Genomic DNA, 14,468 nt, shown 5'->3' with positions numbered 1-14,468 from the left:
TGCCCTACATGATCGAGGCACATATGTAATTCTTATGCTGTTGCTATGATGAGTTTGCTGGGATCCGATGGATTGTGAGATTATGTTCAGATTGTGTTTGAGTAATATATTTGATTTACCTCTTTTATATTTGTGTTCGTGAGTAATTCTTGCATGTTCTCCGTTGCTGTTTATTGCTTTGGCCGAGTAGTAGATAGTAACTCCAAGAGGGAACGTTATGCTTGATTGTGGGTTCATGCCCCTCGATGACTAGCTTGAGTGACAGAAACATGAGTCTAGGGGATGTGCTGTTGCCACAAGGGGGAAAACAACGGTGCTTGTGCCCGCGGGTGCAAGGATTGTTTACTTTACGCAAAGTTATTTTAATGCAGTTGTCTGTTGCTTTGAGTTTACACTTTGGGTGGGGCTCGCAACTTAATACCAGCGAGATGTTCTGGATAGATATCTCAAGGTGGATGATTAGTAGTAGATGCAGATGGATTTCGGTCTACTTACCTTGGCGTACTGCCCATGCTTTGAACCTCAACCAATCTTGCAATATAGTTAGCATTGGTTTGCGCACATAATCCTGTCAATTGCCCAGCTGTAATTTGTTTACCTCGCATAGCTGTTTTATCGTCTTTTGGGAGAGACATCACTAGTGAACATCATGGCGCCCCGGTCCATATTCCTATCATTGATCACATCGCTATTTACTTTCCGCTTTTATTTACTTTTGCAGCAATATCCATCACTATTATCACTTGCGTTTAACCCTTTGTAAACGACAAGGCCGGAGGGATTGACAACCTCTCTGTACTCGTTGGGAACAAAGTTATTTGTATCTGTGTGCAGGTCCACGTTGATTGCTAATACACGGTGCCGTTAGCGATTGACACCTTCTTGTTGAAACTGGGAGTCTCTGGGGATTCGATCCTTGGTATCTTTGCCAAGGGAAAACTACCGCTACACTGCATCTCAAACCTTACACTTGGGGTAACCAACGAGGGGCGAGAAGCCATCAAGGGTGTTTTCTGGCGCCGTTGCCGGGGACTCCACTCTTCGAGATAGGGGAGTTGCACGCTATCTTTTACCTTTGTTTTTTAGTCTTGTTAGTTTACCTTTCAGTTTTTGCTTTAGTGTCCTTTATCGAAAATCACAAAAATAGTTATCTTGCTTGCTTGCTGCTATGGGTTCCACCGAGAACACCAAGTTGTGTGACTTCACTAGTCACAACAACGATGACTTTATTTGCACGCCTATTACTGCGCCTGCCACTTCAGCATCTTCTTATGAGATTAAACCTGCTTTATTGAACTTGGTCATGAAAGATCAATTCTCCGGTGCTGGAGATGATGGTTCTTTACACTTGAACAATTTTGTTGCACTCTGTGATATGCAAAAGTACCAAGAACTAGATGGTAATATTGTTAAGCTTAAGCTTTTTCCTTTCTCCTTGAGAGGAGGAGCTAAAATTTGGTTTCAGTCTTTGCCTAGAAATAGCATAGATTCATGGGACAAGTGCAAAGATGCTTTTATTGGAAAGTACTATCCACCTGCTAAAATTATCCAACTGAGGAGTACCATAATGAATTTTAAATAATTGGATAATGAATACGTTGCCCAAGCTTGGGAACGCATGAAATCTCTTGTCAAGAACTGCCCTACTCACTGTTTGTCTACTTGGATGGTTATCCAAACTTTTTATGCAGGCTTGAACTTTACCTCGCGGAACTTGCTAGATTCGGCCGCGGGAGGAACCTTTATGTCAACTACACTTGGTGCTGCCACAAAACTTCTCGATGAGATGATGACCAACTATTCCCAACGGCACACCGAACGCGCTCCAACAGGTAGGAAGGTAAACTCTGTCGAGGAGATCTCCTCCCTAAATGAAAAAGTTGACTTGATTATGTCTCTACTTTCGAAGCAATCTTCTGTTGATCCTAGTGATGTTCCTTTGAATTCTTTGATTGCTCAAGAACAAGTAGATGTGAACTTTGTCTCTAGAAACAATTTTAATAACAATGCTTATAGGAGTAATTTTGGTAGCAATCCTAGACCGTTCCCCTCTAACTCTTATGGGAACAACAATGTTTATCCTAGCACCAAGAACTCCACTACTGAACTAGAGACTATGCTTAAAGATTTCATCACTACTCAAAAAGCTTTTAATAAAAGTGTAGAAGAGAAACCAAACAAACTAGATGATCTCTCTTCAAAGGTAGACAATTTAGCCCATGAGGTAGAATTGCTTAAAATTAGAACTTCTCCTCCTGAGGAGAGGACGGTCACTCCTATGAATGCTATTCAAGTGCAAATTACTGAAAACATTAGGATGTTGGCTAAACTTAAAGAAAGATGGGCTAGAGAAAGGGAGGAAGAAGATAGAATTAAGAGCCTTCCTACCCACCACACTGTTGCTACTATCCAAGTTGTTGAAGATACTCAAACTCTTAGCACCCAACGCACTCCTGGTCCCATTGGACCTATTAATGGTGATGCTATGAACATTGAAACTACCAAACAAGTGAGCCTAAAGGACACCACTACCACTTTACTTGATAGTAGTGACCTTGATTTTGATAATTGCACTCTTACTGAAGTTATTGATTTCCTTCACAAGATGTCTAGAGATCCACGCACTAGCACGCTTAACCTTGCCTTCACAGAGCATATCACTAATGCTCTCATCAAAGCTAGGGAGGAGAAACTTAAGTTAGAAGCCTCCATACCTAGAAAGCTAGAAGATGGTTGGGATCCTACGATTAAAATTAAACTGAATAACTTCTCTTGCAATGCTTTATGTGATGTTGGAGCTAGTACCTCCGTTATGCCCAAAAGGATATATGACATGCTTAATTTGAAACCTTATGATCCTTGTCCTTTTGGTATTCGTTTTGTTGATTCTTCCTTGAGGAAACCTTTGGGGAGGATTGATGATGTGCTTATTGTTGTCAAGGACAATTATGTTCCCGTTGATTTCATTGTTATGGACATTGAATGTGATCCTTCTTGTCCAATTATTTTGGGACGTCCTTTTCTTCGCACCGTTGGTGCCGTCATTGACATGAAAGAGGGGAATATAAATTCCAGTTTCCTCTCAAGAAAGAGATGGAACACTTCCCTCGCAAAAAGATTAAGTTACCGTTTGAGTCCGTTACACGGGCTAGCTATGCTCTTACTCTTGATAAGACTTGATCTCTATGCATTATGCCTAGCTCAAAGGCATAAAAGAAAGCGCTTTTTGGGAGGCAACCCAAATGAATAAATTTTATTTTCTTCTGTTTTGTTGTGTCTTGATGTTGTTACTACTGTAGCATCATCATTGTATCTTTACTTTTCAGTTTTGTGCCAAGTATAGCCTCTGATTGCAGGAAAGATCAAGAGTTGTGACGTGCTGTCCAGGAAACAGATTCTGTCCTCGTACAGAAAAATTCGCATAAAATCACCAGATCATCTTTTTGGTCTGAATTTTTTCCACAGCGTGCTCTATATAATTGTCTTTCAGGCGTCTGTTCTGAGTTTTTTGATTGGAGTTGCAGAAGTGCCCCGAAAAAATCATTTACTGCCTGCTGGTCTGTTTTTCACAGATTCTGTACTGTTTTGCCTTTTCTTCGTTTTGCGAGCCTTTAGCTTGCTGTTTTCTTGCAAAAACTTTATGGGAGTCCAGAGAAACAGTATGCTTGCAAGAATATCTTTATTTCCAGCAAGGAACAATTATACTATTGTGGGTACTAACCTCGCTAATCAGATTATGATGAGTTTTGTATGAAGGGAGTTTTCAAGTGTGCGAGGGAAGATGATGAAAAGATTCAGGAGTGTCAAGCGCTCAAGCTTGGGGATGCCCCCGTGCACCCCCAAGAAATATTCAAGAAGACTCAAGCGTCTAAGCTTGGGGATGCCCCCCGTGCATCCCCTTCTCCATCGACATTATCAGTTCGTCTCCCGTTCCACTATATTTTTATCACTTCATGTGCTATGTGCTATGCTTGGAGCGTCTTGCTTTTAGTTTTCCTTTTAGTTTTCTTTAGCTTTTATTAACGAGTCGGAACTCAGCTTTCTTTATGTGGGAGAGAAACACGCTCCACTTCTACTTAGAACATAACATGGAATTTTCATGTCTATCTTTGCTGTGTGTGTTCTTTGTCTTTCAATAGCTACTACCTTGCTCAGCTCTTAGTTTTCATGCTTATCTTTTCAAAGAGCTTTTGTTTAGTTGGTTGCTTGAACTCTCTTTATTATCATGATTATCTTATTAAGAGGGTTTGCTTCTGTTGCAATGTTGATATGTCTATGATAAAGATGCTACGTGCATGATGTTGCTTGGTAATTCATGTTGCTTATGGTTAGTTTCAAATAGCTGGAGGGTTTCCAATGTGATATTGGAGTACCAACATGATTTGTTTGAATATGATGTGGTATGGTTAGTGATATCTTCCTTCGAGAATTTATTTTGATTGACTTGGCGTATGCTCACGCATATTCAAGACTGTAAAGAAAGTCTGTCAAGCCTTGATGATCTTTTATTTCTGAGTAGCGATATAACTTCCATGCCTGATTCAATGTTGCTTTGTCGCTCTGCATGATTATGGCCGTCATTGCTCTCTAAGTTGGTCGCTCCCAGTCTTTTGCTAGCCTTCGCCTGTACTAAGCGGACTGACTGCTTGTGCATCCAAATCCTTTAAACCAGTTTTGCCATATGAGTCCACCATACCTTCCTATACATGGTATTTACCCGCCATTCCTAACGAAGACTTTCGTGTACCATCTCGAAATATTCAAATAAAGTTCCTATTTTGTGCCTCTGTTGTAAGTTTACGAGGAAGTAGTGGTTGATTCATGATCTTTTTGAGTTGGACAAGCTTCACCCCCGGGATTGCATGTATAATGTGCAACCTATAATATGAGAAGGAATTGGCATTGAGTGCGCCCGGCTCACTAAAAATTAATATAACCAACGAATCTTCCTTCACGCTTTGTTCATGAGAAATCAGAAAACTTTGGCAGTGATAAACCAAGGAGATTAAGAGGGTGTTATGATCCTCATTCGGGAGCCATTCCTCGAAACTTGTCCAGCTCAAGAAGTAATTGGGTTAGCTGCTAGCATTCGTTGACAAAACATGCATACCAAAAAAATTATTACCCCTGTTTTTAAAACCAAGAGCTCTGGTACATGCTTTGTCTTTGTTTCCGACTACGGATTTTCAACTTTGCCAACAAAAGCCACGGTTCGAGAGTCTCCACCTTCTTCTAAAAAGCACCGACTACTGAGAGCATGGTTGTCATTCTGAGTGTAATGTGCATTGTCCCAAAGTAGCATTGTCTTTTGCATGGTTGTGATATCGTTTATTCTGAAATCATTGTATCTAGTCGTCACTTAAACCTTGGAGGTGCCCCTGCATTTATGTTTTGCTTCACTAAAGGGGGCAAGCGAGATATCACTTATCATATTTACATACCATGTTCATTGCAAATCTATTTGATGCTTCAGTTTCATGTTGAAAAACTTTTAGTTCTTTGAGATTTTCTTGAGGCAACTAAATTACTATAGAATCATTGTCTCTGAAAGCTTTTGTCATGTGACTATGAAAAAGTCCTATATGGTTGATAGCATGTCACCACAGAAATTATTCTTGTTATCATTTACCTACTCGAGGACGAGCAGGAATTAAGCTTGGGGATGTTGATACGTCCAAAACGTATCTATAATTTCTGCTTGCTCCATGCCTCTTTTGGGTGATATTGCTATGATATTTATACACTTCCATACAATTTTGATCATATTTGGACTAACCTATTAACTCAGTGCACCCCAGTGCCAGTTTCTGTTTTCTGCTGTTTTTGTATTTCAGGTTTTTCCATTACGAAAACTGCCAGAAAAATTCCGGAAAAAATATATAAAAAATCAGCGTTCCGGAACCTTCCAGGACCCCGAAGGAGAGCCGGAGGGGGGCCACCAGGGCCCGAGGCGCCCTGGTGGCGCGGCCCCCCCTGGCCGCGCCGGGGGGGCGCCTGGGCCCCCCAGGAGCCCTCTGACGTCACCCTTTGGCCTATATTTAAAGCACGTCTCGAAACCCTCGGGACGGGAACCCTTTTTCGCGATCTCATCTCTGTTCCGCCGCCGCCGCGCTTCCAAGATCGGGAGCGCCAGGAGAACTCTTCCCGGCACCCTGCCGGAGGGGAGGATCACCACCGGGACCTTCTCCACCACCATGGACGCCTCCCGGATGATGCGTGAGTAGTCTCCCTTGGACCATGGGTCCATGACCAGTAGCTATGTGATGTTCTCCTCCCCTTCTTGTGCTTCACTAATTAGACCTCGTGAGCTGCCCTACATGATCGAGGCACATATGTAATTCTTATGCTGTTGCTATGATGAGTTTGCTGGGATCCGATGGATTGTGAGATTATGTTCAGATTGTGTTTGAGTAATATATTTGATTTACCTCTTTTATATTTATGTTCGTAAGTAATTCTTGCATGTTCTCCGTTGCTGTTTATTGCTTTGGCCGAGTAGTAGATAGTAACTCCAAGAGGGAACGTTATGCTTGATTGTGGGTTCATGCCCCTCGATGACTAGCTTGAGTGACAGAAACATGAGTCTAGGGGATGTGCTGTTGCCACAAGGGGGAAAACAACGGTGCTTGTGCCCGCGGGTGCAAGGATTGTTTACTTTACGCAAAGTTATTTTAATGCAGTTGTCTGTTGCTTTGAGTTTACACTTTGGGTGGGGCTCGCAACTTAATACCAGCGAGATGTTCTGGATAGATATCTCAAGCTGGATGATTAGTAGTAGATGCAGATGGATTTCGGTCTACTTACCTTGGCGTACTGCCCATGCTTTGAACCTCAACCAATCTTGCAATATAGTTAGCATTGGTTTGCGCACATAATCCTGTCAATTGCCCAGCTGTAATTTGTTTACCTCGCATAGCTGTTTTATCGTCTTTTGGGAGAGACATCACTAGTGAACATCATGGCGCCCCGGTCCATATTCCTATCATTGATCACATCGCTATTTTACTTTCCGCTTTTATTTACTTTCCGCAGCAATATCCATCACTTTTATCACTTGCGTTTGACCCTTTGTAAACTACAAGGCCGGAGGGATTGACAACCTCTCTGTACTCATTGGGGACAAAGTTATTTGTATCTGTGTGCATGTCCACGTTGATTGCTAATCCACGGTGCCGTTAGCGATTGACACCTCCTCGTTGAAACTTGGAGTCTCTGGGGATTCGATCCTTGGTATCTTTGCCAAGGGAAAACTACCGCTACGCTGCATCTCAAACCTTACACTTGGGGTAACCAACAAGGGGCGAGAAGCCATCAGAGACTCACATATTATCTTTATGGTTGCTCTAGAGATGAAGTACATCTGAAGGAAAGAAAAGCAATGGTGCCACAACCAATAAACCTGTACCTATAGGTTCCTTGCAAACTTTTTATGTAATCTTTCAACTAAGAGCAAGTATAATAAGGCTATAAAGATTTAAAATTCCATTTTTACTGAGTTGGAAGAGAGAAGAGAGAAAAGAGAAGCAGGATGTAGATTGACGTACGGTCGGCTCTAGCACATGCTCCAAAGAGCTTTGTGAGAATAAAATGTGTGCTTTATGTTAATAAAGTAGTACTTCATAACAACATGCTATAGCCAGCAGCGGGCTATATTATTCACCATGCTCTAATCTTTCCCCTCTCACTGAATCCAATCATTGGCTCACACCTCACCCCGTAACCCTCCACACTCCCTAATCCTGTCTCCAACTCATGATGTTCGCTGATGTCATCAATTGCATCATCTGTGCATTAAGCCGTTGTTTGCTGATATCATCTATTGCATCATTTGTGTATTAAGTCTTTGTGTGGATGAACTGCTCTACGATTGATTGCCTGAGCCCAATGTGTCATATCATGTACACACATGTATATATGATTTGTTTAACATCGAATCCTAGCCGATTAGGACTCATCACTTAATCAATGGAAGCGTGCGAAGGATGAAAATGATTAGACATCTTAAGCAAAAAAATATTTCCTCTGCCAAAATGTTACAAAAGATTTTAAATTTATGAAAACCAGTCTTTTAATGCTGTGATGTCACTCTATTTGCTTTTTGTTTTGTGCACATAGCCATTATCATTTCTTTCCTATGTGCACTTAACAAATAACTGCTCTATTCTTTCTTTTTTTCATGTTTTTGTTGTTGCACCAACATACTTAATTTTCGGTGTGTTTCTTAAACTTGACATATGGATGTGTTGGTTGCTTTATTTAAAAAAAACACGGTGAAAGACTTTTTCGGGTGTAGCCACTCTCATGTTTTTTCATGGAAAACTGATCATAGTGTTGTCTTTATATCCCTCTCGGGTGTGAACTAAGCCTAACTCATATGTTTAGGTTCTTTATGCTAGAACCAATCCATCAGAGTTTAAGGGCGTGTTTGGTTGCCGTTGTGAACAGTTCCTGCATCACATGCACTTCTCAACCCAGTCCGGTTGAGCAAAAACAGGTCCTAATACGCCATCTGCTAGTTGTTTTGGTTGCCCGCATCTAGCGTCCCTGCATTAGGTAATACGCAAGTGCATTTTGTTTGGTTGTCTGCATTGGCCCGAGCGGCACATGAACACGTCGTTTGGTTGCATACGGCGTACATGTTGTGCTTACCTTGTACCCTAGTTGGTGAGCTTACCCACACCTAGCACACCAACAACACAACACAGCAATGGTGATGAACTGGGCGAAGATGATGAAGTTCTTCAGCTTCAGCCCAAACTGACGATCCACCTTCACACCTCCAACCTTGCCACTGTCAGCACTGCTGCCATGCTTTTGCACCCACTCTGAATAAGCCTTTTCTGCTGCCTGCCTAGTCTTGAACCCTCTATGGGTGTTCGATGCCACTTGTGCACTGGCTTCTTCCCATGAACTATAAACCCCTGGGACCTTACCGATGAACACGGCATACCACTTGCCCTAGCAATGCACAAGAGTAAGAGTTGAAGCAGCAAATCAAATAAAAAGAAAATGGAGCACACAAGTAGAGCAAAGTAGCACACAAACAACAATGGAGCAGAAGAGAAGTAAAGCATGCATGATCATACGGCATAACAAGTTCTTCCTAGCACTACCTTGGTGTTAAACTACCACCACATCCAAAAGAGGGTGTCGTCCTACCACCGCAAGTTCACCATCAACGCGAGGGGTTAGTATATACCACCTTACCAAAATATACAGACCATCAAATAGTTTTTGAGCCCTAGCTACACAAAATGTACGTCGTCATCGTCATCGTCATCGTCGTCGCCACCTCCATCGCCACCGGGGATCATGCACGCTAACAGGCAGCACTACTCTTGCCCAGCCAGCTCCTGAGCCAAAGCACCCTGTGAGCGTCAGCCATGGCAACGAACCCAACACCCTGGGCCTTTTTGTCAAGCAGGTGGCTGAGAGCTGCCATGGGAGCCTCGTCGCTGAAGCCACCCTAGGTCATGACAGCGCCATACAGGTCAGGGTGGACGTCGAGGGGCTTGCACTCCCTGATGGTTGTTGCCACCTCCTTCACTGCCTCAGTCATGCTGCAAAAGACATTGATCTCCTCCTCCGTCAGGCCTCCTCTCTTCCTCTTCCTATCATGGACGGGGTCAAATGGCTTGTCGAAGGGCTTCACAGCAGGCTTGTCAGGGCCATCAAGGACCTCGATGTCCGGGGTCCCCGAGAAGTCTGGCATGGGAGAACCAAGAGGCTCCCCCGAGCCCATGACATGCTTCCCAGTTGCCAGCCTGAAGGAGAAGATGTGCTGCATTTGGGTGTAGTTCTGGATGGGTGTGTTGAGGAACTCAGCGTCCCTTGGGTGGTCCTAAGAATGAAACAAAAGTGTTGTTAGTTGCGATTAGGAGTAGGCAATGGTGGACAGTATGAAAAGGAAGAGGGTTGTGAGCTAACCGCGACATGGTCGGCGTAGTGCTCTGCCTCCAGAACTATGGAGCAAGTGTTCTCATCCCATGAGGTGCTGCTAAGGTCTCTCAGCTTAGACACTTGGATCCATCGACTTCTCCACTTCCTCAAGTGGTTGTGCACCTGGATGGCAGACACCTCTTGCCCACAGAACTCGAACACCTGCTTTGCAACGTGTTCAAGTGCACCTCCTTGAAGCCCTTGTCAGTCCTAACTCCACTAGAGATGAGCTCACACATCTTGTTCATCACGAACGTGGACATGAACGGCTGCCACTTCATGTTGTTCGACCTACCATCCTTCTTTGTCATTGCTGCTGCTAGCTAGAGTGCAGCGGCAGCAGCAGCAGCAGCGGTAGTTGGCTCAACGAGCACTACTGGCACATAGAGGGAATCAGACGCGAACACCTCTGAATCAGGTGTCATCTCGGACATAGGCTGTGAGTCCTCGACGAACGATGGAGCAAACTGGTTGTCGGACACGATAAGGGCCTGGCTAAGATCTTGCGTCCGCATGGTCATGTCCTACAATCGTAGCACACATTGACAGTAAGCATAGCACACAACATACCGGACAATCCATGAAAGCAGAAGCATACATGTACATGGTTCATCACTATCATAGTAAACACATGCTTCATCGCTATCATACCAAGCATACCGGACAATCTATGAGCAGGAACATACATCTACAACAAACAACATGCTACAAATGGACCACCAATACCTACAAATCACAGATCTAAGCATGATTCAACACAAGCACAAGGTTCAACTTCAAACTCTACTACTAATCTAGCCTACCACATGCTTGAACATCTAGCCCTACCATAAATTGCAACCACGGCATAGCAATCAACCATATCAGCTCATAGATCAGACCACTAATCAACCATGCATCTAGATCAAACCCTAGTTGCATCTCAGATCTAGCTAGAAGGAACAGCGAGAAAGGGGGATTGAACTCACAGAGGCCATGGCTGCAGCTTGAGGATGAGGGGGGACGGTCGTGGAAGATCAACGTCGGCCGGTGAAGGAGCGCCGACGTCGTGGACCGCCGACCGATGAAGATGCGCCGCTTACCTTCTCGTCGGTGCCGATGCCCGTCGGCGGGAAAGCTCGAACGGGGGGAGAATGGTGGCGGGAGTTGGGGCGGTGAGGGAGTGGCTAAATAGGGATGGACTCGGCGGGAGGTGAGCCGAAATCCTCCCGCCGATTTTTCGGCGATGCGGGCGAGCTCGCGTCATCTCCTCTGCTCGCACGAGGGGAGAAGCGCGTCACCCTACCCAGCCTCGCCCGAGCCAGACTCGCGAGCTATTGCTGATTCGGGCGTTTCCCTTGGGCATGGCCTGGACGTGCTTTAAGGTCCATGCGATGCGGGCCGCACAGTGAACGCAGTCAATCAAACGGGCCACTTTCTTCCCGCGCGGGCCAGGCTGGGCCTAATGCGGGCAACCAAACACGCCCTAAGTTCTTCCACTCATGCTCGCATTATTTGAATTTATACAAGGCTTTTCAGCAATATTTATTTAGTGGAAGAAGGAGTAGCGTGTTTCGGTGCCCAGGCTTATCTGCACCCGATTAGGAAAAAAAATTGTAAAAAATTCAAAATAAATTCAAAAAATTCCAATTTTTTTGTGTGGCGGATAATTTGATGCGTGAAGCCCGCTCCAAATTTCAAGTCATTTGGACATTTGAGCAGCTCCCAGCAAAAAAGATAAATCGGGCCAAAACAGTACATAAACAGTACACATTTTTATGGACCCCCAATTTGTCTTTTTTCTGAGAGCTGATCAAACGTCCAAATGACTTGAAATTTGAAGTGGGACTCACGCACCAAATTGTCTACCCCATAAAAAAATTTGAATTTTTAGAAATTTCTATTATTTATTTTGATTTTTTCAGTAAGCGCAGGTGCAGATGAGCTCGGTGCAGAGATCTTAATATAAGGATGAGTGTATGAGTAGGCTTCTTTATTTATTTATATCCCAACCAATGGCCACACGACAAACACGGCGCAAAATAACAGTTTGGCTACTCTGCTCCGGAAATGTTAGCAGTAAACCACGACTCTGCTGCGGTGACCGGCGCATGTGCATGCGTTCGCGTGCGTGCGTGCGTCTGTGTTACGTTCGTGTGTGTGTGCGCCTCGTGGTCCATCCCGTAGGATCAGGTTGTTGGAGTTGGTTGCAAAGGAGCCGAGGAGATCCGAGCATGCCGGGCATGCGAGTGCGTCCTGTGCGCGGCCGGTGTGGCACGCGGATCGTGCGCGGCCGGTTATTGGAGATGGTGCGGCGTGGCGTTTATCGTCGGAAAACCTTGTGTGTAGTGCGCTCCTCTCCTTCTTCCACCTTCGCCCGAGAGAGTGTGTGTGAGAGAGAGAGCGCGCGCTATCCGGGTTCGTCGCAACACAAAATGGAAGGCGGCGGAGTCCAGATCGTGTCTCGGCGCATGGTCAAGCCAGATTATCAAACGACCTCCCGGCCGCCGGAGCCCGAGACCGTCCACCTTACGCCGTGGGACCTGCGGCGGATAACGGTGGACTACATCCAGAAGGGAGTCGTCCTGCCCAATCCTCCTGCCGGCGCTCACGCCGTCGAACACCTCGCGTCGTCGTTCACGCGCGCCGTGGGCCGCTTCTACCCCCTCGCCGGCCGCTTCACCGTCGCGCCGGGGGCCAACGACGACGGGGCGCCGTCACCTCCTCGGCCGAGCCTGACAATCTCGCTCCGCTGCAGCGACGATGGCGCCGAGTTCGTCCACGCCGTGGCGCCCGGGGTGGCTGTCGCCGACATCACCGGTCCGCTTCACGTCATCCCACGGGTGGTGTGGTCCTTCTTCCCTCTCAGCGGGATGCTCGGCGCCGACGCCGTCGTCGACCCCAGCCGGCCGGTCCTGGCCGCGCAGGTCACGGAGCTCGCCGATGGCCTCGTGGTCGCCATGTCGCTCAACCACGGCGCCGCCGACGGGACCACGTTCTGGGATCTGTTCAACGCCTGGTCGGCTATCAGCCGGAGCCGCGGCGCCGCCGACGGGGACATCTTAATGGTGCCGACGCCCGAGAGATGGTTCCTTGAGGGCTGCACCGTGCCGATCCCTCTCCCCTTTGCCAGGGTGGAGGACATCGTCAGGCGGTTCGAGTACCCGCCGGTGCAGGAATGCTCACTCCGTTTCTCGTCGGAGAGCGTGAAGATGCTGAAGGCAAAAGCCAACGCCGAGATGGCCACCGGCACAGCCACCATCTCCTCCTTGCAGGCCGTGCTTGCACACCTATGGCGAGCAATGTGTCGGGCCCGTGGGCTCGCGCCGGACCAGGAGACGACGTGCGCGCTCCCCGTCGGATGCCGGACACGCGTGAAGGGCATGCCGCAGGGCTACCTGGGCAACGCTGTGGCGGGCGCCGTCGGCAGGACCGCCGTCGGCGAGATCCTGGGCGACGGCCGGCTGGGATGGGCGGCGTGGCTTCTGAACCGGGCCGTGGCTGCGGCCGACGAGGCGAGCGTGAGGGACGAGCTCGCGGCGTGGCCTGCGAATCCCAGCTTCAAGTACGCTGCCGAGTGCAGCGGGGATCCTCCTGCGGCGATGGTGGTCACCGGCTCGCCGCGGTTCGACGTGTACGGCAACGACTTCGGGTGGGGCAGGCCGGTGGCCGTTCGGAGCGGCGCTGGGAACAAGCTGGACGGGATGGTCACGGTCTACGAGGGCGGCGGAGGGACAGGGAGCATGGAGCTGGAGGTGTGCGTCGCCCCTGCTGCGCTCGCCAGGCTCGTCGCCGACGAAGAGCTGATGGACGCGGCGGTAGGAGGGTCGACGTACTGGTACTGATCCGCGGTGGTAGGTGCACGGTGCACCAGAGCGTCGAAGGTGTTTGGGCAGTGGGGCTGTGGGGGCATGCATCAGCCATTCAGATACAGTGATGGAAGTCTACTGTATTATTTTTCCTCCAAGAAAGATTTATTGAAAAGTGGATAATATGCTTCAAAATTGGGAAACGTTGAGTACCGGCGGTCGGCCGGTCGCGCACTGACCGCTCGATCGAGTATTCCTGTAGCCATCCATCACCGCTCAACATCTCCCCGATCCACGTTTGCATGGCTGGCTTTTCCTTTCTTGGCCCATCACGTGCCCCTGGCCCAAGAGGCTGCTCGTTCAGCAAGAGGAGCGCACCCAGGTCATTTCAAAGCTTTATCTTTGACCAACTTCTTGCTGAGGCTATGAGGTGGGTTGGTCAAAAGAGCTACGACCGCAGCCGGATGAAGCTGCATCTGTTTGTCGGCTATGTTGTGACCGTGGTGATCATGGCCATGCCCACACCATCATGGCGCAGCGAGCTCGAGGGCCGGCGGGGGTGCTGCGTGTTGCGACCGCGGTGATTGCGTGCTGGAACCAACGTGCGGCATGTCGGAACGAGCGACAATTTTTGCTGCATCGACTCATGGTGGAGCTACGACGCGGCGGCGGGGACAACGATTTTTGTTGCAACTGTCATCGGATTTTGCTACAACCGAAGAGAAAATTTGCTACATAAAT

At 47.3% G+C, this 14,468-nt stretch overlaps 1 protein-coding gene across 1 annotated transcript; it reads left to right on the top strand.

Annotated features, from left to right (window-relative positions):
- Positions 1 to 12,056: 12,056 nt before the first annotated feature.
- LOC123184338 (uncharacterized acetyltransferase At3g50280-like) lies at positions 12,057 to 13,907 on the top strand. Its single transcript, XM_044596484.1, has one exon. It carries the CDS (start codon positions 12,153 to 12,155, stop codon positions 13,761 to 13,763), a length of 1,611 nt encoding a protein of 536 aa, XP_044452419.1. The 5' UTR covers positions 12,057 to 12,152; the 3' UTR covers positions 13,764 to 13,907.
- Positions 13,908 to 14,468: the final 561 nt, after the last annotated feature.

Source organism: Triticum aestivum, chromosome 2A (genome assembly GCF_018294505.1).
Source record: "Triticum aestivum cultivar Chinese Spring chromosome 2A, IWGSC CS RefSeq v2.1, whole genome shotgun sequence".
Taxonomy (NCBI): Eukaryota; Viridiplantae; Streptophyta; class Magnoliopsida; order Poales; family Poaceae; genus Triticum; species Triticum aestivum.
This window is presented reverse-complemented; position numbering and strand designations above follow the sequence as displayed.